Genomic DNA, 26,355 nt, shown 5'->3' on the forward strand with positions numbered 1-26,355 from the left:
AGTAAGGTGAGTGTGTGATAGTTAGGGGCCTTAGGGTTAGGGAGTAGGTAAGGTGAGTGTGCAATAGTCAGGGATCTTAGGGTTAGGTAATGGGTAAGGTGAGTGTACGATAGTTACGGACTTTAGGGTTAGGGTTTGGGTTAAGGTAAGTGGATAGATAGTAGTGTATGTATGGTTTAGTGTAGGGTTAGAAGTAGGATTTTAAGTGTATATGTGTGGATTACTTTTTATGGTGTGCTTGTGTTGTGTGTGTGTTTCTCGGAACAGCAACTTTTTTCCCTGTGAAAAATTGCTGTTCTGAGCTTTTGATTATATCACATTTCGACATTCCAAGTTTGAGCTTATGGTGTTCAATATTTTGGGAATTTGATTATGTGATATACACTATATATATATATATATATATATATATATATATATATATATATATATATATACATTTTTTATAGTTAAGCACTTTAAACAGGAGATGATATGAAAAAGATTATTTACATGAATCGCACATTGAAGAACATGCAATCAAAATGACAGTTGAGTTAAATGTAATTGAACACTTAGTATTTAAGAGAATTTAATCATGAAGACGTGAAAAAAGCAAAGCATTATAAATCAAATTTAGAGGAAAGTCACAAAACATATGTCATATTTAAAACAATTACCTGTATGATGAGAATAGACATTGTATTAGTTCTATAATGAGAATATATATATATATATATATATATATATATATATATATATATATATATATATATATATATTCACTTCTAAAGGTTGAAATGTCAATACATTGAACCTCTGAATAACGATGACCAGAAGATCAAAGTTTTGAAATCTCAAACCTTTTCAATGGAGATCATCGTGCAGTGCGGAGTGGGAACTTTACCATTCTCTTCACTGTAGTGAGATCTTGGAGTTCATATATTTAAGTAGCATGGGTATGGGGGGTTGCAGGGGGAGCTTAGTTTTTATGTTTTGGATGTTTTTTGTTTTGCTGCTTGAGATTTCAAAACTTTGATCCTCTGGTCTTCGTCGTTATTCAGAGGTTTGATGTTTTGACATTTCTACCTTTAGAATATTATATATATATATATATATATATATATATATATATATATATATACATATATATATTTATTTATTTATTTATTTCACATTTGTTAGCTGGGTTAGTCCAACTGAGTTTGCAAACAAACCCATTTTCAGTGTAGAACCAACGGGAAAAGCCCCAGCAAATATAAGTAAAGATAAAGTGACAAAATACAAATATTAAATACCAATCACAATACAAAATAATTGTAAAAAGAAAAGGTTATTAGCTATTTGCATTGCACTGACAGTAAGCAACCCATTTTTAGTGGAGATCCAAGGGGAAAGAGCACCAGCAAACATAAGCAAAAATAAACATACTGGACAAAAACTGTTAAAAATAACAGTGCAAGTACGAAATTAATTATAAAGAGAAAAACAAAAGAAAAAAATTATGAACATTAAGAGTTGCACTGATAGTGGTCTAAAATTTACTACATACGAGAGTAAAAACAAAAAGATAATTGTTCAAAAGAAGGACAATTTATAGACATTGATAGGAAGTGGGTGGAAAAAAAGTTAAATAGTGTGGAGAATAGGAGGGGAAGAGAAAGGAGGGGAGCTATAGTAGTAGAGCTGAGGGTTTAGGAGGTTAGTTTAAGCAGAAGTTACCAACAAAGAAAGAAAGGTAGGAGATGCAACAGGTTGTACAGTAGGTCAGACTAAGACTACATGTGGTCAAGGCATTGGCATAATTTCAAGTTTAGTAGGTGGGATTTAAGCTCCTTTTTAAAACAGGGAAATGAAAGGCTGGATCTAATATGGAGAGGGGGTTTGTTCCAATTTAGTGAGTTAGAGTGTTTGTAAAGTAGTTTGCCAATATTCCTTTTGGGTTTATAAACTGAGAGAAAATGCTGATCAGCACTTCGGAGAGGCTGGGGAGAAGAGTAGAGAATAACATGGGAGGCAAGAGAAGGGCAGGCAGAGGGGTTGTTGAGTATGGAAAAAGTAGTGTGGAGTTGTGATTGTAGGAGAAGGTGCAGAAATTCCAGCCACTGAAGTTTGTTTAGTGACAGGCAGTGATGTAAAGAGAGTGGTTGATTTAGAATAAATCTGGTAATTTTGTTGTATGATTTTTCCAGTTTCTGCCTTGAGGTAGTATGGATATTGGTAAGGATGGGGGAAGTGTATAGAAGACTCCGTAAGAGAAATGCCTGCGCAAGAGTGCGTTTAGTGGCACTAGTGAGGAATTTTTTGTTCCTATAAAGTAGACCAAGTTTTTGGTGAGTTTTTTTGATGGCCTGTTGTATGTGCAAGTCAAATTTTAGTCAGTCATCAATTATTACCCCAAGGAGTAACCCCAAGTGTGAGGCAGGGGAGATAGTGGTGTTATCTAGGGAGGAAAGAGAAAAATTGTATTTAAGGTGAGAGAGTGTCTGAGGTAGGGAGAGAAGGAGTTGAGTTTTCTTAGGGTTAATGATTAGTTGATTGCTTCTGAGCCATTTTTCAGCAGAGATAAAGGAATTCTGTGTTAGTGTGTGTAGTTCAGAGATAGTATTGGAGATGGATAAGAAAGTAAAGTCATCTGCATATTGTATTACAGATGAGAGACTGCAGGTTGAATGTAGGTTATTTTTAAAAATGTTGAAAAGGAGCGGTCCAAGTATGGAGCCTTGGGGTATTCCTGTTTGAACAGCAAGGAAGGGTGAGAAAGCCTGCTGCCATCTAACAGCTTGTTTCTGCCAGTAAGGTAGGATTGGAACCAGCCAGGAGTAGGAGGAGAGAGGTTTAGGTCTGACAGTTTGTTAAGAAGGATGGGATGAGACACAGTGCCAAAGGCTTTAAAGAGATCAAGAAATAGACAGGAGATGAGGAGGTTGTTGTCCCTAGATTCTGCAACCTTTTGAGTAAAGGATAGTAAGGTAGTCGAGGTACTGTGTTTAGGGCGGAAACCATGTTGTGAGGGGGTGAGGAGATTTTCATGAATGTGATAGGACAGTAGTTGAGTATGTATGCATTTTTCAAGGATCTTGTAGAGCGGTGAGAGAATAGCGATTGGTTTATAGTTAGAGGGTTCAACAGAGTTGCCATCTTTGTGCAGAGGAGTGGTATAGAAGGAGTCCCATATTTCCAGTACGGTAGATTCCTGAATGGAGCGGTTAATTAAGATAGATACAGGGTATGCAATAGAGTCAGCAGCAATTTTCAGAAATTGAGGGGGGAGTTTATCAGTGGAGGGAGAGCATAGTTTTAGATTAAGATGCAGGGATTTGATATATTTAGTAGAAACAGGTTGCAAGGTAAATGGCTGAGAGACAGAGAAACATAGAGGTTTAGGGGGAGGTGAGGGTGACACAGAAGAGTTGGGATGAGCAGAGTTACCAGAGGGTAGGAGTTTAGAGATGCTGTCTATGAAGTGTTTGTTGAGTAAGTCTGAAGTTTCAGAGGGAGAAAGGTAGGGGAAAGCTTTAGGGATGGTAGGAGAACCAATGTGGAGCAGGGAGTTGATAGTACTCCAGAATTTTTTGGGTCATTTGGGTGACAGCTTTGAAATTTAGTGAAATATTGTCATTTATCCAAAATAATATTTTTTTTACAGAATTTAAGAGTTGCTTATAACCTTTGAGAAAGGTGGGAGTTTTAGTGGTTTGCCATTTTTTTCCATAGAGCATCTCTTTCATGCATTAAAGCATGAGAGGTTTGGAGAACCAGGATGTAAAATTAGATTTGAGTCTGATTTTGCAAGTTGGGTTAAGAGAGTTTAGGACATCAAGGAAAATGTGGTTGAATTTAGTAACAGCACCATTGAGCAGGAGAGTTTTTAAGAAAGACCAGTTGATGACAGAGAGTTTATAGTTAAAGATTTCAGGGGAAAAGTTAGTCAGTTTCCTACAATCTCTGTAGAGATGCGGCTTAGAGAGATGAGGAGAGCGCCTTAAGACAGAGATGGGAGAATGGTCACTAATAGAGTCAGGGTATTCCTGTTTGAACAGCAAGGAAGGGTGAGAAAGCCTGCTGCCATCTAACAGCTTGTTTTCTGCCAGTAAGGTAGGATTGGAAGGGTCACAATAGTTGTTTGGAGAGTTGGTCAAGATCCAGTCAGTTGTGGAACCAGTCGCACTTTTATGATAGTGAGTAGGGTTAGTGATCAGTTGTGAGAATCCATACAGGTTTAGGAAATATTGGGGTGAGTCATCAATAAGGGAGTCCCAATCTATATTAACATCTCCAAGAATGATGGTTTCATGAGGGATGGAGGTGTTTGTCCAGGGGAGTATATGTTCAAGGATAGGAATGTTTTTACCTGGGGGTATATAGATAGTGGCAATAGAAAACTTCCTATAGTTACTGATGTGACAGTCTTGGAGCAGTAGTTCAGCATGGGAGAAACTAGGCAGGGTAATGTCTATAGCTGTTAGCGTCTGTGAGACAGAGTACAAGATAGCCACCCCACCGCCTTTTATGGATGTCCTATCAGACCTACAGATATTGTATTGAGGTGGGAGAAATTCAGAGGAATTGATATGAGGTTTTAGCCAGGTTTCCGATAGGGCCAGGATGTGAGGTTTGTGTTGGGCCAACCATGCGTGAAGTTCGGACGTTTTATTGTTTAGGCTTTGGATGTTCATTGCAGAGACTCCAACAGCCAAAACGAACAGGAAAGTAAATTACTCAATAAAAGCAGCCAAAACTAAAAGAAAATAGAGCAATTCCACCAAGGCACGACTCCACTGGTATTTTCACACGAACAAGCTTTATTGAAACACACTTTCTTCAGAATAAAACCATAAACGCTGTTATCACCACAGATGCATTTTCGTCCTTTAGTGACTTCCTCAGATGAAACAGAAAATTTCGTGCCTTGGTGGAATTGCTCTATTTTCTTTTGGTTTTGGATGTTCATTGCAGAGAGAGAGAGATGTTTGAGGCTGGAGATAATTGAGGATGTTTTTGGCTATATATGACTATATATATAGTCTTTGTGTTATTGTTTGAGGTCATAGTCTTTGTGTTTTTGTTCGAGGTTATATCTGTTTTTTGTTTCTTCTTCTTTATGTCAAACCAGGAGTTCTTCTCTGGAGATCTTTTTAAGGTGGTGGATGTCCAGTCCATGTCTTTAGTAGTTGGTAAAAGGTTACTGTTCTTTATGAAGGAAGAAGCTTCTTCTAAATAGTTGAATATTCTGATACCATTTGATAGATGCATTTTTATTTTAGCAGGGAAAATTATTTGAGATTTTATCCCATTTTATTTTAGTGTTTTCACAAGAGGCCAGCATCTTTTCCAAATTTCTAAGGTTTTATCTGAATAATCATTATCAAATCTTATGTTGTTCTGAATATATTTTAATGAAACTTTTTCTCAAGCTATTTTAAGAATCAAGTTTTTATCAGTGAAAGAAAGGAACTTTACTGCTATAGATCTGGAGGAGTTGTTGAAGTAGAAGGCATGTATGTGTGTGGTCTTTTGATGCCATAGGAAATCCTTCCTGCAAGTTTAATAATATTGGAGTCCAAAAAGATAAAAAGTAACTAGGTCATCTCGTTATGCTTTTTCTGGTAAAGCAAATATTCTTAACTTGCATTTCCTTTCTCTGTTTTTGAGGTTGTCTGTTTTGCTTCATAACCAGGTGTTTGTTGTAATAAATATTCTGTTTGAGATTCTTCCTCCATTGATCTTTCCTCCATGTCATTTAGAGCATTCTCAAGATCAGATAGTTTAGTTTGGTGCTGTTGGAATATTTCTTTAAAAATATCAGTTTGTTTGAAGCAGTTATTTTTCTAACTTTCTGTGTTCTCCTAAAAAATACTATTTTCAGAAAAAAACTCCTGAAGTGTTGTTACCAGCTGCTACATATCCTTCTTCAGAAAAGAGTCAGAGTCAGGGTTGCCAGACATCCCTATTTGAGCGGGATTGTCCCGGGATCAGCAGCCTGATCCTGAGTCCTGCACTGCCGGTTAAAATCCCGGCGAAACACTTTCCACTTTTTTATTTTTTTTTTATAGGCCTGTATACCGGCATACGGGCCAATCAAAAATTGCTAAACATGGAGCTACTTATGTTTAATGTGGAACATTAGGCAGTTCTGCATTAAACAGAAGTAGCTCTGTTTTACGATTTTTTGATTGGCTCATATCCCGGCATATGGGCCAATCAAAAATCTGTAAACACGGAGCTACTTGTGTTTAATGCGGAACTGCAATGTTCCGCATTAAAGACCTTTTTTTTTGTCTATACTTAGTGTGAAAGACCATTTTTTTTGTCCTTACCTGGCCCGTCGGAAATCTGGCAACCCTGGTCAGAGTGGTAATGTTTAGAGTTATTCATTTTTCTTCTAGCCAGTAAGTCTCCAAAAGATTTTGACCAGAAAAAAAAGTCGATGAAACTTCGCAAACTTTGGAGACTAGTAAGCTTACACTATTATGAAATAGTGTGAAGTAATTTTCCTTAGTAGTAAGTATTTTCCTGTTTATTTTTAATTTACTACAGAACTCTAAAATGTTGCTGCTTTCAATTGGTCATCTAGGCTCCTCCCCTCAATAGATTTGTTTTCAGTGATCATTCATGTTGGATATGTGCATACAGGCAGAATAAAAGACAAAGAAAATAAACCACTTTCATTTTCAAATACTCTGTTGTGGCAGCCTGGTAATGGTATTATGCCCCCCCCCCCACCCGCAGGTTTTCATAACATTGAAGCTTGGAAACACTAAAGCTTGGAAATTTTGATTTTTAAAATGAAAATGTATGGTTGCCCACAGCTGTGCTGCTGGTGAGTGCTGAATTTCTCCAGATTCATCTTCAAATATTCAGGAGTTATTTAGCTGTGTGTTAAGGATTGTGGTTCATTTGATTAAAAGTACATTTCGTTGAAAAATGAGTACTTCATTTCATCAAATCCACAAAACACTGAACAGTCTAGTCATGTGATGACCTTACTGAGGCCTACTTCTTAGAATAGAGCATGACTAATGAAAAAGGCCCTGAACTGGCACAAAAGATAAAATGAAACAACCAAGCTGCATTAAGTAGACACACTATACTGGTTCACACATAAGATACAGGCATGTGCCTGCAGACTAAATGTGCATGCAGAAGTACATGGCAAGCATATGGTACAGACAGACAGATGACAAACATTCAAAAACTTATAATATTATTCAACAGTCCACTGCATAAAGTATGCACACCTCTCAACAGTCCATATTTTCACAGAATGTTCAGAATTTTGTCTCATGCTTTTGGCCTGTTCCTAATAAATGTTGTGGTTTTCTGGCAAGTCAGTGAGGATCAAAGTAATTAAATAATGACATACATTTGAATTTCAGACTTTATAGCCCTCAAAAATGTATGCTGACACAAATCATGTTACTCTAGCAACTTTATTAAGTTTATAAAAGCAATATTTAAAATATATCCCTATTTTGTGTTCTTTGTCCCCTAATTAGTTTAGCCTTTGTCTAGATTTCTTGCATTAAGAGATTGAAAGATATAAAGGTATGTAATACAGAGAATGCAAAAAAAAAAATGCTCGCTCACACACACACACACACACACACACACACACACACACACACACACACACACACACCAATGTACCTTAAAAAAAAGCTAAAGTGCATAAAGGTGCTTACCTTGTGTAAACCTCTACAGTTTAACAGTGCAATAAGCTGATGAAAATTTCCTTCCGTCCTGTTTAATGTATTTTGGAGCACTTGCAAGTCATCCTATTTGCAAAACATATTTAAGAATAAAAATTAGACACAAACTCTCTGTCCAATGCTAATTTCAAATGAAAATTCTAGAAAGGAAGCCACTTGAGCAGACACATACTCATTTTCATCTGGATTATAAATTGAAATGTGTGTGTGTGTGTGTGTGTGTGTGTGTGTGTGTGTGCATTTGTAAAATATATATGAGTATTGATCATACTTCTGAACTGTCCCTGATTTTGAAAAAAATGTTCCCAGACTTTTCCTCATATTTTTGCCTCATCCCTCACAAAATTTCTGATTTCCTGAAAAGTCAGGGAGGATTCCAATCAATCAGTAATTTCAGATGTAAAAATTTCATACTTCTTATACTGTAGAAATGGATATTAATTCAAAACCTGCTGTTTTATTGACAAGTGAATTAGAATAAAATTTAAAAACTACCGTCAGCCTTTACAATCCTCATTAGTTTTGGCTTTTTGTACAATTCTTGAACAAAGAAGTTGAAAAGTATGATGTGTATGTGTGTGTGTGTGTGTGTGTGTGTGTGTGTGTGTGTGTGTGTGTGTGTGTGTGTGTGTGTGTGTGTGTGTGTGTGTGTGTGTGTGTGTGTGTACATCATATACACATAAACACACAGATAGATATACAAATATACATAAGAATGTAAATTTATATGTGTATGTGTGAATAATAAAAAGAATTATCACAGAACATAAAAAATGGTGCATGTTGAGGAATGACAATACAATGTATTATTTATATTTTTCTGAATGGAAAAAACATGAGAATACATGTGTGCTTAATTCAGCATGCCAACACATGCTATGCAGTGCACCTGGAAAAATACACCCAATTTTGTGACTGGCTGTTAATATAAAAGTGCTGTTGGAGTCCCAAGACTCTTTTTAGTATTAACACAGTGGAAAGAAGGTAAATTCTAACAAATCTGAATTGCGCATATTGCAGCTGCATAAATCTGTTACTTTTATCCCCGTTTCCAGATGAAAACTGTTTCCATTCTTCACCTGCTGAAAAATAGTTTTCATAACAAATCTGTACACTGCACTTTCAGTAAACACAGCCAGTATTTCCCTTATGTTTTTTTTCTTTGAGTGCAAGGTGAGATCAGTGAGCAAAAAAAAAACAGAATAATAAACAAATAAAACAGACGCCTCTTCAAAGTAGAACAAATGCTCAGAGATATGCATCTGCACTTTCCTGGCTGGTCTTTCAGAAAATGTCTTTTATATAAAGATTGTTTCAAACAAACAGCAAATTCTGAAAGTTGCTGTCACACCTGCATTTACAACATGGTGGCAGTGGGGGGAGGGTGGCTCCTCTATTCACCATAACCCTGCGAGTCTAATAGATTAGCTAAAGGATGCCTGTACCCCAGAATAGTTTGAATATACCAAGACACTGTAACCTTGCATTTAGTGTACATTCCTCTACATTTAAGCTTTCAGGTGTACCATTCTGACAATCTTATATATAATCTTAAAATTTTGAAAGGCACACTGTAGAGTGTGATGGATTATCCAAGTCTACACAACATTTTGGACAATACCCATCGCAAAATTCAGATCTCTTATTCTGGTACGGGAAGAAAGCAAAAGATGATAGCTGTATCACAAGAGCAAGTACTGGCAAGCATACAGTTGTGGTAATTTAAGTCACTCACTCATTGCTTACTATGAAAAAAAACAAAACAAAAAAACTAAGGCTGACTTGTTCTCATCTATAAAACGTGGAACATGTCATGTGGCCATACCTCTCAACCTTATGTTACCTCCACCATATGTAACTGGACCTATAATAAAAGATTACTGACCTATTCCTTCCAACTTTATTGTATTTGGTACAGTATATGAACTACTTAGAACACTATCTCTGTTGGTTAAGGACAACACAGACAATGTTCTGCCTCAAGATTCCAAGCAAAGATATATGAGTTTAACTTTAGACCCTTCACTATGCAATGTACAGACAAAGAAGCAAGTAAATTACTTGCCTAATTAAATCTGTGTTACAAAATATCCCATCTTCTCTCACCCTATTCCTGCTGGTCCTTAGCAAGAAGACATTTCCTCATACCCAAAACAGAACATGGGCTCTCTTTCTTTTTTTTCAAAACAGGTTTATTGTTTTAACATATAAGAGAAATATCATAACAATTTTATACAAGTAATTAAAAATAGGTATTATTATAATATTCAACAAAACAACTAAAGTATTTACAAAGACATCCACTACAATCAGATCAATTAATTAAACTAAAATACCGTGCTATTGAAATTAGAATTTTTTTAACAAATTTTGTAAATTATCCCATACAATATAATATGATGTTTTTCTAGATGTTCTCATTCTAATTGTACTTATTTCCATATGGCACATTATATTCATAACATTTTTAAATTCATTGAACGAAGGAGGTGTATCTGAAATCCAATTTCTAGTTATTATTTTCCTGGCCACTGCTAGGATAGACCATAACAAGGGAAGCTTAATCTTTTTAACACATTGAGGTACAGGTGTGTTGAATAATATAAGAGACTTAGAAATAATGAAATTATCTGTAAAAAGAGCCTGCAAAAATTCATTAATTGACTTCCAGTATTCTTTCAACTTCATACAGTCATAAAACATATGAGCCCAGTCAGCATTAATTTCTACATTACATCTCTTCCATAGATTATCTTTATTATTTATTTTATTCATCATCAAAGGTGTATAAAAAGATCTATGTAAAAATTTCCATGTGTAAAGTCTCCAGATGATGGAAGATGTAGTTCTATAAGCAGATTCCAATATATATTGTTTATCTTGTTGAGTTGGTGGGTCCCCATTAATAGAGGTGAAATAATTCCAGTATGAATCTACACTGTAAAAAGTTTCTTGTCTGATAATTTTATGTATATATGAAAGTTTACCTTTATCAGAAACTTTATGCTGTAAATTTAATATCAAGTAATCAATCAGTTTTGGAATAGATTCTTTAACTGTTATAGACATTAGATCTATTCTATCAGTGAGATGTTGTCTAAAGATCTGAACCTCTAACCAGCAAGTTTCTCTTAGATCAAATTCTTGTTTAAGAAATCTAGATTTTTAACTTTATTATCAGATATCAGCTGATACCAGTACTTTAGATCATTATCTATAGCTAAATGAGCTCCTTCAGAAGTAGATGACATAAGCATACCCTGAGTATACATTATAGGGAATACAATAAAATTCCATTCCCTATACTTAGGGTGCATGAATATAAAGTTACGATAACTAATAATAATATTTAATGGGTAACAAACCATATGTTTAGGTGTAATAGGTGAAGTACAAAATTCCTTTAGCAACCACAACATGGAGTTATTTACAATCATATTTTTATGTGTTAAGGAGATTTTCATGAAGTTCATACTAATTAGCTCCCAATAATCTTTCCATTTTGCGATATATGACTGATCTATTAATAAAGTAATAACTTTTATAATAGAAGAGATAATATATAAATTAAAGTCTGGAAAAAAAATACCCCCTTGAGACCAGCTATTAGTATGTTTCTTTAATGCAATCCTAGGTCTATTAGGTGCCCATAAGAAATTTAACATTAGTGCATTCAGTTTCTTGATAATTATTTTTGTAGGTGAAAGTATTACTGATTGTATTAAGTATAGAATCTTGGGGAATATTATCATTTTAATAATTGTAAGTCTCTCCTCCATAGTAAAAAACATATTATTCCAGGTATTAAAAAGATTTTGTATATTAAGAAAACAGGTATTATAGTTATTATATATAATAGATTTAATATCTTTAGATAGTATTATACCTAAATAAGTTATCTGACCTGAATTGGGTACATATTTAGTAAAATCACTAATGAGAATATTTTTTCGTGTATATATAGGTAGTATTTTAGTTTTTTCTTCATTGAATATTAAACCAGAAATACTTTTAAATTTCATTTTATCAAATAAAGACTGCATAGAAGAATTAGATCCTGCTAATGTAATTAGAACATCATCTGCAAAAAGTTGAATTTTTGATGTTGTATTTTCGTCTATTTCAAAACCCTCTATGTCAGTACTTTTCCTAATCAAATTAGCCCAAGGCTCCATTACTAAAGTGAATAATAGTGGAGAAAGTGGACATCCTTGCTTTGTACCTTTAAGAATGGGTATTTTTTGTGAAACATATGTTCCTACCTTAATATAAGCCAGCGTTCTTTTGTATAAATGCTCAATTAAATTTACAAATGCATCAGAGAAGTTTGTGCATTTCAGTAAGGTAAACAGATAGTCCCAACTTACTGAATCAAATGCTGAACCTATATCAAGACTAATAAGTATTAAATCTTTCTTTTTCCTATTTGCAAAATCAATTAATGTTAAAGTTCTTCTTATATTATCAAAAGTATTTCTATTTACAATGAAGCCCGTCTGATCTATATCTACAGTGCCCGCGATGATTGTCTTCAATCTATCAGCAAAAATACTCATAAACATTTTATAATCAACATTAAGTAATGAGATGAGTCGATATGAAGAACATCTAGTTGGATCTTTATTAGGTTTTAAAACTGGTGAAATAAATGTATATTGCCAAGATGGGGGGGGGTTATTAACTCAGTTTGGGCCAAAATAAAAACGTTATGTATTAATGAATATGTAGTTTTAGAAAGGATTTTATATATCTCTGGTATAATACCACCATTACCCGGTGCTTTGTTTGATTTAAGCTTATTTATTTGTGTAATAACTTCTGTATATGAAATACTCTTGTCCAATAGTTTAATCTGTTGTTTATTAAGCTTTTTATTCATGTTTGTGGTTATAAACTCCTTTATTTTATCTTTAGGTTCCATGTTAATGTTGTTATGGTTAATCTTGTGAAAGTGATTTCTAAATTCATCCAGTATTTCTGGTATACTAGAAACATTCTTCTTTTTCCTTAGAGAAAAGATTTCTTTGATATGGTTTTGTTTATTCAATCTTTTGTTTTATTTTTAAGTCTATGTAAGTATTTGGGGCTTATTGAATAAGACAAAACTTATATTTCTCTAAAGTTATTTTAACTTTATGAGTTAAAATTTCTTTGTATTTCTCATTTAGTTTGTTTATTTCTTCAATAACTTTCTTGTCCATAATATTTTCTTTATTATTATGTTTATAAGAGTCTAATTTACTTTGAATATCTAACAATTCCTTATCCCAAGATTTCCTTTTATTATTATACCATCTGATACTTTGTCCATATAGATATGATTTTAAGGCATCCCAAACATAGACAATGGAGACTTCAGGAGTATTATTTATGTCTAGAAAATGTTGTACTTCTGAAAGTATATATTCTTTATAGTCTTTTAGCTGAGTTAAGTATGCTGGTATCCTTTTGATCTGAACATTATGAGTATTTTTATCATGAAGTCAAAAACAATTTAGTTATGATCAGATATAGGACATGAAATGATTTTGTAATTAATTAAATCTGTTACCATCTGGTTAGAAATAAAGACCCTATCTATTTTTGACTAAATTTTGTATCTGTTAGAAAAAAAGGTGTATGGTAATGATTTTGAATCTATCTGATTATTAATATCATTCAAATGATAAGAATTAGCAAAATCATTTAAATGTTTTGCATTAGATGTAATTCTTCTTTTCCTTATAGTGGTAGTATCACTTTCATGTAGTATACAATTAAAATCACCAGCTAAAATAATATCCCCTATAGAGAATGATATGATCTTATCAATATGATGTTTCACTGTATTAATACCAATTCCAGGTATCCAATATACATTAATTAAAGTGTAAGTCTTCCCATTAATTTGTATTGTAACCATGCAAAACATTCCTTTGTCATCCTGATAAGACTTAATGGTTTTAGGAATGGGCATACTTTTATTCCATAAAATAGCCACTCCTCTTTTTTTTCTGAGTGTGCTCTGAACTAACCAATACTGTATACTTATTAGTGGCTAGTTTATCAATATCTTTTTTCAAGAGATGGGTTTCTTGCAGGAAGACTAGATTGGCCTTGTGTAAATTAATGTATCTTATTAGGCTTGCCCTTTTACACGGATTTATCAATCCATTAATGTTTAAAGAAATTCCTTTTAAAGATGTCATTTGGCATTTTTAAAACTCAAGAATCTTATGATCAAAATAACAAATAACAAGATAAATAATGTTACATCTCCTCTTTTAGGTGTACCTTTAAATATAGCTGTATTTATTAAATCTCTTATGGGATTTTGTATAGGATTCAATTTTGTTTGTAGTGACAATGAGTGTACAAAATATATTGTGGATGTCAAAACTATATACATATAACAATGAACAAGTGAAAATAATGTAAGGATTAAACCTTGCATCCAGTCTGGAGTTGAAAACTCCAACTTAGAGTAGTATTTACTACTCAAGTTAACCCCCTACCCTAAGCAGCAGTACCTCAGCTACCACCTTATCAATTTAATACTAGTTATATTTAACTGAGGTTAACAGTTTTCAATTCAATTATCTATCAAGACAAAACTACACATTTGGTAAAACAGCATCATATAAACTAAAATAAACTTTTTTTTTAAACTGTTCATACTACTATATAGATCTATGTAATATATAACACTTGTATTCAAATAGCATTCAAATAATCTTGATGTTAGAAATCAAGAGGAGAGAAAATTAGGTTCTAACATTCATTTAAATCAAAAACTTTGGCTAATATGATTCAGACATTACATATATTAAGATGCATCTATTTTCTGTCATGTGAATACTATTAACAGCTTCCAAAAAAAAATCTTGAATTGTTTGTATATGAGCATTTACTTAAACTCATTATTGTCAATAAAGTAAAATATTGTATTCATAAAAATTATTATAAATCATATTGCATAGTTATACAAATTCTCAGAAACACTTGCATTATTAAAAAAAAAAAAAAAAAAAGCCATCACACACATACACACAGACACACACACACACATACATACACACATACACATACACACACACACACACACACACACACACACACACACACACACACACACACACACACACACACACATATATATATATATATATATATATATATATATATATATATGATCTCACTGAGTTGTGTCTTTGTTGAGCACTATCCTACTTGCTGTCCCTAGAATAAATCTGTCTGCTTTATAGAAAATAATGCACAGCAAACACATTTTAGTAACCAGATTTTACAATCATGCTAACCTACTGCTTTAAGATATATCACATGACATTTCTTCCAGAATAGAATTATAAAATTGTTTATGCTTGTCAATCAGATGAATTAAATGAATTATAATAAAGTATATGTTTGGAACAGAAGTTTTTACACAGATTATTATGCTGCTGTTAAGTAGATTTTCAAAAACATTTAAATAAATGTTTCATTTTCTATGCCTTCTAAAATAAGACATTTACTTACTACAAGAAACTACATCATTTAAACTCATTATAACTGACATATTTTATGAATAGAGTAGTTTTCCTGAATCTGTGGTGTGTCAGTATGATAACTAGGTCAGAGGTTATACTAACTGCTTTCAGTTTCTCTGTGAGAATTCTGTGTGTTGAAGCTTTTGAAGTAGTTAATGGACACTGTGCATGAGACAGCCCACATCCCAGATTGTCTCCCTTAACATTTTGGCGGGAAACTTATTAAAACTTGTGACAAACATTCATTTTGTCAATAGAGTAAAATATTGTATTCAGAGAAATTATTATAAATCATATTGGATAGTTATGCAGATTCTCAGAAACACTTGCATTATTATATAAAAAAAAAAAAAAGCCATCACACTCACACATACACATACATACACACACACACACACACACACACACACACACACACACACACACACACACACACACACACACACACACATATATATATATATATGATCTCACTGAGTTGTGTCTTTGTTGAGAACTATCCTACTTGCTGTCCCTAGAATAAATCTGTCTGCTTTATACAAAATAATGCACAGCAAACACATTTTAGTAACCAGATTTTACAATCATGCTAACCTACTGCTTTAAAATATATCACATGACATTTCTTCCAGAATAGAGTTATAAGATTATTTATGCTTGTCAATCAGATGAATTAAATGAGTTATAGTAAAGTATATGTTTGGAACACAAATTTTAACACAGATTATTATGCTGCTGTTAAGTAAATTTTCAAAACATTTAAATAAATGTTTCATTTTCTATGCCTTCTAAAATAAGACATTTACTTACTACAAGAAACTACATCATTTAGACTCATTATAACTGGCATGTTTTATGAATAGAGTATTTTCCTGAATCTGTGGTGTGTCAGTGTGATAACTATGTCAAAGGTTATACTAACTGCTTTCAGTTTCTCTGTGAGAATTCTGTGAGTTGAAGTTTTGAAGTAGTTCATGGACACTGTGCATGAGACAGCCCACATCTCAGATTGTCTCTCTTAACATTTTGGCGGAAACTTATTAAAAACTAGTGACAAACATTCATTTAGTAGTGTAAATGTATGTAAACATGACAAAACCTTCACAATGTATTCCACAGACCATTACAGCCTCTTACTTCTTTTCAGAAAGAGAAACAAATTGAATCACAGCTTGCCATTAAATCTTCAGATATTTTGACTGGTTATGAAACAAAACATTATAACTGACATATTTTATGAATAGAGTATTTTCCTGAATCTGTGGTGTGTCAGTGTGATAACTATGTCAAAGGTTATACTAACTGCTTTCAGTTTCTCTGTGAGAATTCTGTGAGCTGAAGCTTCTGAAGTAATTCATGAACACTGTGCATGAGACAGCCCACATCTCAGATTGTCTCTCTTAACATTTTGGAAACTTATTAAAAACTAGTGACAAACATTCATTTAGCAGTGTAAATGCATCTAAACATGACAAAACCTTCACAATGTATTCCACAGATCATTACAGCCTCTATGTAAGTGAAATTAAGCCCAAAATTACCAACAAGCAATAAAACTCAACATTCTTCTCCCAACTCAATTTTCATACAAATCCTATTATTCACTGTGCCCACACAATCAAAAGCATTTCTATATATTAATAAAGAAAAGAAAAGAGAGTAGAAAATAAAAGGGAGTGAGGCAGAAATAAAAAATGTAAGAGAAAGCTGTAAGAAGTATATACAATGGAATGTTACTTACTGTTTATATTAAGAGAGTTAAAAATAAAACATATTATTTACTCTTATTTAGTTCTGATTATTATTAGTTAAAGCATAACAGATTATTTACAAACAAGCATAGGCAGTATAATCAAGAAAGTATAATTAGAAATAGCATTTGAAGAACTTATAAAAGCTGTTACAAGGAATAAATATGTTATTATTCTATTAGTGATATTTTCATTACTGTTCACTCCCTGCCCTCCCCACCCTTTACCCACTACATAATCTAAATAGAATGTCATTGTTTAAACAAAGAAAATAATAAAAGGAGAAGGAAAAGAAAGGTAAAGATAAAAAAAATGTATCAAATTACTAACCTTACTTCTTTTCAGAAAGAGAAACAAATTGAATCACAGCTTGCCATTAAATCTTCAGGTATTTTGACTGGTTATGAAACAAAACATTTCTTTGCACATAGAGAATAACTTTGATTAAATCTTTTCCAAAATATTTGTGGCTTTCTGGAAATGCAGGAACTATATTCAAAAAGATTAATAATGAACTAAAATGATGACAGAGAAAAAAAACATATAACAAATCATTTGTTTTTTAGTCTCTCCTTCTTCTCTGAAGTCTTCCACGAAGCTTCAATTGCCAATCTCTTTAATGAAGAACTAGCCCATTCCATTTCTTCTATTTTATCCAAAATCCTTTTTTCTTTGTCAAACAGTAAAGCAGAGTCTAAATCATCGAAACCTTAGGACCATCAAGAAGGAAGATTTTAAGCTTGGCAGGAAACAGAAGGTATGTTTTAAACTGTGCTTTTTTAAGCTCCCTTATTAGTGGCAGAAAAACTTTTCTTTTAGCTATTACCATGGAAGAATAGTCATTGTCAAAACGCACAGTTGTCTCATTAATCTTAACAGGAGCTTTAGCCCAAGCAGATTTAAGAACCATCTCTTTATCAAAAGATGATAGAAATCTAACTATAACTGATCTAGGATATTTTTGTTAGAGTTAGTATTAGCTATAGATCTATGTGCTCTTTCGATACCAAAAGAGAATGCTTCTGTTAAGTCTAAAGTTTTAGGGAGCCAAGTTGTTAAAAAAGAAGTAATATTGTTACCTTCAATATTTTCTGGCAGTCCAAAAATCCTAATGTTATTGCGCCTAGATCTATTTTCCAGGTCATCCAGCTTTGTTTGTAAATGTGTATTTTGTTTCAGCAGAAACTCAATGTTGATTTCCTCTTCTTGGATTCTATTTTCCATACCATTCACAGCTTCTTCTATGCCTGTCATCTGGATCTTCTGTTGTTGCAAGTCTGTATGTAACAGGTCTATTTGTTTTGTAGTTTTTTCTATGAAGGTGTCTATTTTAGTATCCATTTTATCCATTTTATCAGTAAGTTGCTGGATTATAATTATCAGAGACTGAAGTTCTTTCTTGATGCTGGAGTCTTGAGAATTTGTCTTACTGGAACTCATTTCAGACTGATAAACTGACAGGAAAATTTCCACAGTGATTTCTGACAGGAATATTGTTAAGATTTCCTTTCTTTTTTAGATATAGTTCAAGAACTATATAAAACAAATGTATTTAGAAAGAAAATTACTTCAAAAATTAATTTTTTAAGTAATTAATTCCTGTCAGTGTAATGAAATTGGTGGAGCTGAAGAAATCTGCTGCTATCCTGTGTTCATCCTTGGCCACGCCCCCCATGGGCTCTCTTTCTAATAGCTTTTCATTGAAGCATAAATTGCACACAGATAGAACACAGCAATTAATAACATTTCCAGATTTGTCTTTCTTGCTGATAACACCCATCATTGTCTTCTGATTAAATTTTATGATTACTTTTCACATAGAGTTAAACTATTGTTCAGTGCACAATTATTTAAAATACTCAAACTTAGACAATGACCCCGACTCCCCCATTAAAAACTAAGCTACACATTAGGCATCAGACTTATAACATTAGAGATGACATCAGTAACACTTGCTAGACCCTGTTTTAAAACCTCTTGCATCTAATATCTGGAACTATTTTCCTACAAAGGTTATAAAATAAAAAGTCAAGAACTATGTAAATATAAATTAAAAAATTAAAACAGCATTTGCTTTATTGATAATGATTAAAACAAGTATTGCAACTCAGCTCACTTCTGAGACTGGCATTGTTTTGATTACAATTCCAAATTTTAAACTGCTGTTGTAAATATTGTAAATAACATACCCGCTATAATGTAAACAGTATATATAACATACTTCATTAATGTCACTTGTGTCCACTACTGTTAGTTGTCTTTTATGTGAACACAAATGCATCTTTAATGTAATATAAGTTTATCCAAACTGCACATTTGACATACTATACATTGACCCAAAGTAAACGCAAGGAATATTCCTCGTCTGAAATAAAATGCAGCTGTTACAGAGATTAAGTCAGTAAGTTAGCTGTAGCATCAGTCCATAACTTATCTGTGACATGCAGTTAAGTAAAATATGAATATTCACTCAAAGTAAAACATTTCTTTACATTAAGAAGAAGAAAGCTTTTATGCAGTGATAATTATGTAAACATTAGTAACAGCATGGATAAAAATTCTAGCACTCTGTATAATGATCATAAACGAGGCAAAAGCCTTAGCTGTTAAATATTTTGTGAGTAAACACTGGGCAAAATTTCCCAATTAGTCTGGCTTCATTCAAGAAAGAAAGAGCAGGACCAAACTCAGAAAAAAAGGTAAGATGTATTGTCGCCATGAGTGACAGAGAGATGCCATTTTATAAACCAAATCAAAAATATAAAGAATGTGTAAAGCACATGCATGCAGCATTGCTGAATGTTGGCAAACATAAAAAGCTAATTTCCTCACAGCTTCCTTCACATCACTGACCTTCAGTAAAAGGAAGCAGCATTGTGCACTGACTTAGTCTATGAGTTAAAAACACTAAAGGCATTATAACATTGTGTCGTGATTTACAAGACAATGCTTGCTTTCTTATCCTCCACTGTGCTTCAGAAAAAAGGTCTACTATGGCATTCAGATGATTTCAGGAAACCCTGGAATGAGGTTAAACAAAACAATGTTCTACCTTAGCAAGAGTCCCCAGTTGCTACAGATATTGTCTAATAAGCATACACGCACATTTTTTTAAAATTCTTTTTTATTTACCCAGAGGTCGAGCGGAGACTAAGAGTGCTGTGTGGACATGGGTGGGTGCTGGGCAGACCGGAATAGTCTTGACTCTGCAGAAGTTGGCAGAAAATAAAATTTAAGTTTTAAACAACCGGAAAAACAGTTCAGCTCACTGCTGTCATGTGCTGCTTCTGTCCAAAACAGGAAAGCTAAACAAAAAGTCAGAGAGTGTCCGACCCAAAGAAGGAATTATCCATCACTCAGACAGACTGCCTCTGTCAGTCATGAAACTGATGTCATCACACATGCCCCTGCATGTTGATGACATTGCTGGATACTGTTGCGATGCATGATGGTGTCAGCCACTTCAACTTGTAAATAAAAAAAAAAAAGAAATCTTAAAAAATCGGGAATTGAAGGGGGCCACCGGGAATTCATGGCACACCATTATTTTGTTCTCAAAACCAGAAAATACCAAGGAATTCAGTACGGTTGAGAGGTATGCATGTGGCATGCCATCACCAAGGGAAAGTCCAACTGTCAGAAAGGAGAGGGTAAGACAGCTGCAATATTCAGTATGCCTTTCATGGGCCACAGCCAGAAGAATGCAAGTGATAATAGTTTGCATAGCCTTACTCACTCTCTTTATAAGCTGAGAAGTACAACAGTGATCACATATGTTAATGAGAAGTCAGTCACTAGTTGTCATCCCCCTACCACAGTTCGCACCAGGGGCAGCCCTTGCATTGGACTGCCGGACTGCAGCCCCCTCAACTGTAAAATAAAGAAAAAATAAAGAAATACAAAGAAAACAAAATCACAGACTTTCGCGCATTAGTCTGGACTGCTGCTGAGACAGTCTGGAGCATGCACAGATTGTCTCAGCAACAGTCCTGAATGGGAAACATGAAGAACAGAGCTCCCAGAAGGGATTTATGGTGGTTTGCTACAAGGAGTTGGAAGATCTACTGCAGGTGTGTGTGTGTGTGTGTGTGTGTGTGTGTGTGTGTGTGTGTGGCAGGTGCAATATACTGGTGGTTAGACTCATGGTGGTGTGGTAGGGAATACCTCAGGCTTGAACCCTGTACCTTGTATGCAGGTGTTAAAGACCTGAATTCCCTACCCACCACCATTTGTAAAATAAATTGCAGATTTTTGCCTCATATTTGATCTGATCTGTTCCTCATAATATCTGTGGTTTGTAAATGTTGCAATGCTTGATATTTGATGGTGCAGTGGTAGCAGTGTTGCCTCACAGCTGCAGGTTATCAGGTTTGATTCTTGGCTGGGGTGCCATCTTTGTGGGGTCTGTATCTTCTCCCTGTGTTTGTGTGGGTTTGCATTTGTATCCTCCCATGTTACAAAGACATGTCAGCATTATTTCTTCCTGGGCCTCTGCTGAAAATTGTTTTTTTGTTCCAAGTCAGACTGTCCTAATTAACAAATGTTAAATAAAACTGACAGACATTTCAGACTTCAGGTTTCTGAATGCTTAATTCCTTACATATTTGATGGTGCAGTAGCAGTATTGTTGCCTCACAGCTATAGGTTTTCTGGTTTGATTCTTGGCTGGGGTGCTTTCTGTGTGGAGTCTGCATCTTATCCCTGTGTTTGTGTGGATTTGCTCTGGTGTCCTGCCATTTTACAAAGACATGTGTCTACAGTATTTCTCCCTGGGCCTCTGCTGAAAATTGTTTTTGTTCCATCAGAAGTAAAATTGACAGGCACTTGAATTTCAGACTTCATATTCTTCGGAAAATGCATAGTAAAACAACTTTTTATTCTAGCAATAAATATATAGTAACACAACCTTTTATTATAGCAATTTTCTAAGTTTATAAGATGACTATTTGAAATTTGTCCTTATTTTTGGGACTGTATTACCCTGTTATTGGCTTTGTCCAGGTTTTTTTGTGCTAAGGTTGACAGCTATGGCAAGAACTGAATTCACTGAATATGTTTGAGGGCTGTATTCCCTCATTACTGGGTTTGTCCAGGTGTTTTGTGCTAAGAGGTTGACAGCTATGGTGAGAACTGAATTCATTAAATAATAGCCATTTAAGTTTCAGTCTTCCTCTCTTTCACAAAGCAGCTGATTTGGTGTAGTGGTATGTTGTTCTGACTGTTTTGCACAGGGACCTTGGCAGTAAAATGTATGGTGGTAACACAGCATTTTATTCTAGCAGCTTTCCAAGATTATACAAGTAATGTTTAATGTGTCCCTGGTTTTGCCCTTTTGACCCACCCCAATAAATTTGGCTTTTTCCAGATTTCTTGTGCTGCGAAGTTGAGATGCAGTTGAGTATTGAGTAGATTTTACAAGGAGCTGAGAGCTGCAGGGGAAGAGAAGTTTAGTGCTGATTATGCTAAATCAGCTTGCATTACTAATAGCACAACAGGTTGTGTACTTGCTTTTGATGCAGAAGGTTGTTGGCCCCACTCCCATAAGGGGTGAATGCTGCCGTACTGAAAGTTAAGATACTAACTATGCGCCTGTTATCAGTTTGCCATCCATTTCCTATTGCAATATTACTAGCTTATTTTTAATGTCATTTAGGCAATTTATTCCTCAGGGGCATCAGACACTTTATTTTTCGATGAAACCATGAAATATAAAGGTGATTGCTAGCAGCAACCTCTTCATTACAGATTTATTTAACGTGGAATTATTTAGATGACTTTTTTACTACTTCAGAGATTGTGCATATTTACTGATAATGGTGGACTGTAGAATTGTGCATATTTACTGATAATAGTGGACTGTAGAAGTTTGAGTAGACTTTTATGATGGAAATGTTCTGAATTGGGCAGTTTTGTCATTGGTGCATGCGTTTTGTTTCATTGTTTACTGGAAAAATGTTCAAAGCAATAGGAAGGTGTATCAAAGAGCACATGTATGTTTCATATGCAAGGGGCCTATGATTTGAAAACAGCCCAGAATTAATCTTTATCTACCATGGGTAAAATGTATTTTCTTTGAATGTGGGTTTCAATGTTGTTTCAATTGCAGAGAAGTTTTAATGCCAAGTTTGTTTAGCAGATGTCTTAGTGTTTGTGCTGTAAAATGCAAAATAAAACTTTCAGATGAAGTTGAAATCATCATAGGAGTAAATCAGTATGCACATTAGTGTTTATGGTAAATGGAGTGAAATAGCCAAGTAATGGATCATTGGAATGGCTGCAGGGGGAGGCTCCATTTGACCATGGTTTTGTGAGGGGGAAGGGCGGCAAACTTAGGCAGCCCCAGCTGAACCATACCTCCCAACTGTCCAGATTTTCAAAGAATGAATAGATTTTTTGCTTCTTATTTTTGGTTTGTTCCTCATACAATTTGTGGTTTTCTGGCAAATCATTTAGGAATTAAGTCACTAAATAATGACACACTGCGTTTCAGACTTCATAACCTTCAGAAAAATGCATGCTAAAGTAAGACCTGTTCTATCAACTGTCTCAGTTTATACAAGAACAATTTTTAGTACTGTTTATATGTTCCCCCAATATATTTGGCCTTGTCCAGATTTATTGCATTAACAAGTTGAGAGGTACATGAAAAAAAATTGCTTTATAGAATTAGGCATAGCCAAACCTCTCAACTGTCCCTGATTTTGGCTCAAAATGTTGCTCTTCCCCTAATGATCCTTCCGCAAAATAGCAATTTTGGAAGAAAACATGGAGGGTTTATAATTAAGAAATAACTGTAATAATCAGTTAGATTACTTTTATTTCAGAAATGCATGTAGATTCTTTTATTTTGTCAGATGCTCAAGTTAGCAGTACTAATATTAAAGTATCCCTTCTTTGACAGGTTCCCAGATGTATTGTGTTGCTATTTTATATTTTTACATCACATTTTTGGTCCATTTTTCATAAAATTGTGTTTTTTTGGAAAATTAGTGACAAATCATTAAAGGCTGAAGTTAGAAAATAATGACAGACATTTGAGTTTCAGATTTCATACCATTCAGAAAATTCATACTAATGCAAGACCTCTATTATCTTTCTAAGTTTATAAGAGCAATATTTTAAAAATTGTCCTTATTTTTGGGCTTTTGTCCCATTTCTTTGTATGGCTTTGTCCAGATTTCTTGCTCTGAGGTTTAGAGGTATGACAAATGTGTCAGGGCCATCACAAGTCAGCCAGAGACATTTCAAACTGTGACATACTTGTTGCATCCCACTGCCCCATGTAGTGACTCTGGATGTGTCGAAGCAAGGCAAGGAGTAGTTATGCAGTGTAAATGTGCAGAGTATCCCCCATCCAAGGTAGACACAAGTACTAGAGTGGCTTTTCATCTGTCCTTGATTTTTACAGAATGGTCTGGTTTCTGTCATATTTTTTGTACTGTTGATTTATGCTTATTACTCAAAATGCCTGTTGCTCTGTGTTTAAGTAGCAATACTTTAATGACCATTAGGTAAGCTTGGCTGAGATTGCAAGATGCAAGTAAGCTTTAATAAGCATACTGTTAAAGAATTGCCAACATTGAAAGCCTTTCTGTTGCCATGTAGAGAATACTTAACTAGATAATGTATAAGCCTTGGGTATTGAAATGCATATGCCAGTATTTGTAATAAAGGACAGGATTACATTATTTTAAGAGTCTCATTACACTTGGAGACTTCCAGTCATCTCTGCAGGCTTTACCCGTAAACAGAATGCCAATAGTGTGGTCCATAACCTGTACAGTAATCCTTTAAGTGTGGTCCATAACCTGTACAGTAATCCTTTTAAGCAATGTATCTTGAGCTTATTTCTTGTTTGCTTTTCATTTTTTACTTTGATCATGTTTTCCCCATGAAACAAGTAGATGTCAGGCAGCAGGTCTTTTTTTGGATAAGGAACATTTTTACAAGTGGGGACATCAGAGATTTCTACTTTCAGCATGTTACTTGGTACTTTAATAAAGCTGAATATAAATTATAATTAGAACTGCAGTGCAAGAAGTGGTTTGAGTTGAGTGCTGCTTGTTTTCTTATACTTGATTTTGACTGGCATTCCATTAATGTATTTAAAAAAAAGTAATTTATTTTTTCATGCCTCACAACCTTTTTTGTTTCCATCTAGATATTAAGCTGTCATGCAGCCAATGCATTGAAATATTTTTATTCTTCTACACTTCATTTTGTCTTGATTGGACTCTCATAATGACGGTTTGGCACCCAGGGCAGTATATTTAGTTTTTGTGGTTTTGAGCATAGCTCCTCCCCTTTCTAGTTGGATGCATCCCTTCCCATTGACCCCACCCATTCAGCTGTCTCCTGCAGCCCCCCTTTGATTTGAAGTCACCAGCCGCCACTGGTTCGCACCAACTTGCACAAAAATGTGTGAATGGAAGAAATTGCTGTAAATCTGTAAAGCATAAAAGTTGTAGCATGAATGTAAGTAAACATCATGGGATTTTTGAGTGATGAAGGAGTCTGGATACAGAAGCCTGCACATGGATTTGCAGTTGATGTGTGTGGAGGTCCCATCAGGCATATATGGTTGCGCACACAGACACACACACACACACACACACACACACACACACACACACACACACACACACACACACACACACACACACACACACACACACACACACACACACACACACACACACACACACACACACACACACACACACACACACACACACACACACACACACACACACACACACACAAACACATACATATGCACACAAATACATACACACACACACACACACACACACACACACACACACACACACACACACACACACACACACACACACACACACACACACATGAAGCTTAGAGAGAACTATAGTGAAAGTTCACTAGTTTAATTCACATTTCACTATTCACATGGTAGCTAACAATTCTATGACTGAAATAGCTGACAGAATAGCCCTGATAATTACTGATATCATTTAGTGGGCTTCTAGAACATCTGAGACATTTGATCGACAAATTTGTTCATTTAGTGCTTAAGTTACTGAAGGGCAGTCAACAGCTTTTTGATAAACTGCAAAGCTTTTGTTAGCAGAAAGTTTTTATTTACCTGGCAATAAACACGTCTTGTCTGTATACATGTATCCAGCATCATTTAGAAGTATATGTTATTACTTATTTCTTTGTTTCCACTTCCCAGTAAGCATAAAAAAAAAAAAAATATATATATATATATATATATATATATATATATATATATATATATAATATATGCGTGTGAGGGTGTATGTATCTATTTATTTTATTATAATTTCAATAACAATTTAAACTTTGACCGTTTGGTACCCACCAAAGTAATAAAAAATAATAAAA

General features: G+C 34.3%; 1 protein-coding gene across 2 annotated transcripts in view; it reads right to left on the minus strand.

The window, feature by feature from the left end:
• TTYH1 (tweety family member 1) overlaps positions 1-26,355 on the minus strand; it is a 1,335,534-nt gene that overhangs the window by 105,868 nt on the left and 1,203,311 nt on the right. For both annotated transcript variants that reach the window (XM_044081666.1, XM_044081659.1), the window contains exon 10: positions 7,665-7,757. In XM_044081666.1, the coding sequence (XP_043937601.1) occupies positions 7,665-7,757 (93 nt within the window). The remainder of the gene's footprint in view (positions 1-7,664; positions 7,758-26,355) is intronic.

Source organism: Protopterus annectens, chromosome 1.part1, assembly GCF_019279795.1.
Source record: "Protopterus annectens isolate FY-2018-M chromosome 1.part1, PAN1.0, whole genome shotgun sequence".
In the NCBI taxonomy this organism is placed as follows: domain Eukaryota; kingdom Metazoa; phylum Chordata; order Ceratodontiformes; family Protopteridae; genus Protopterus; species Protopterus annectens.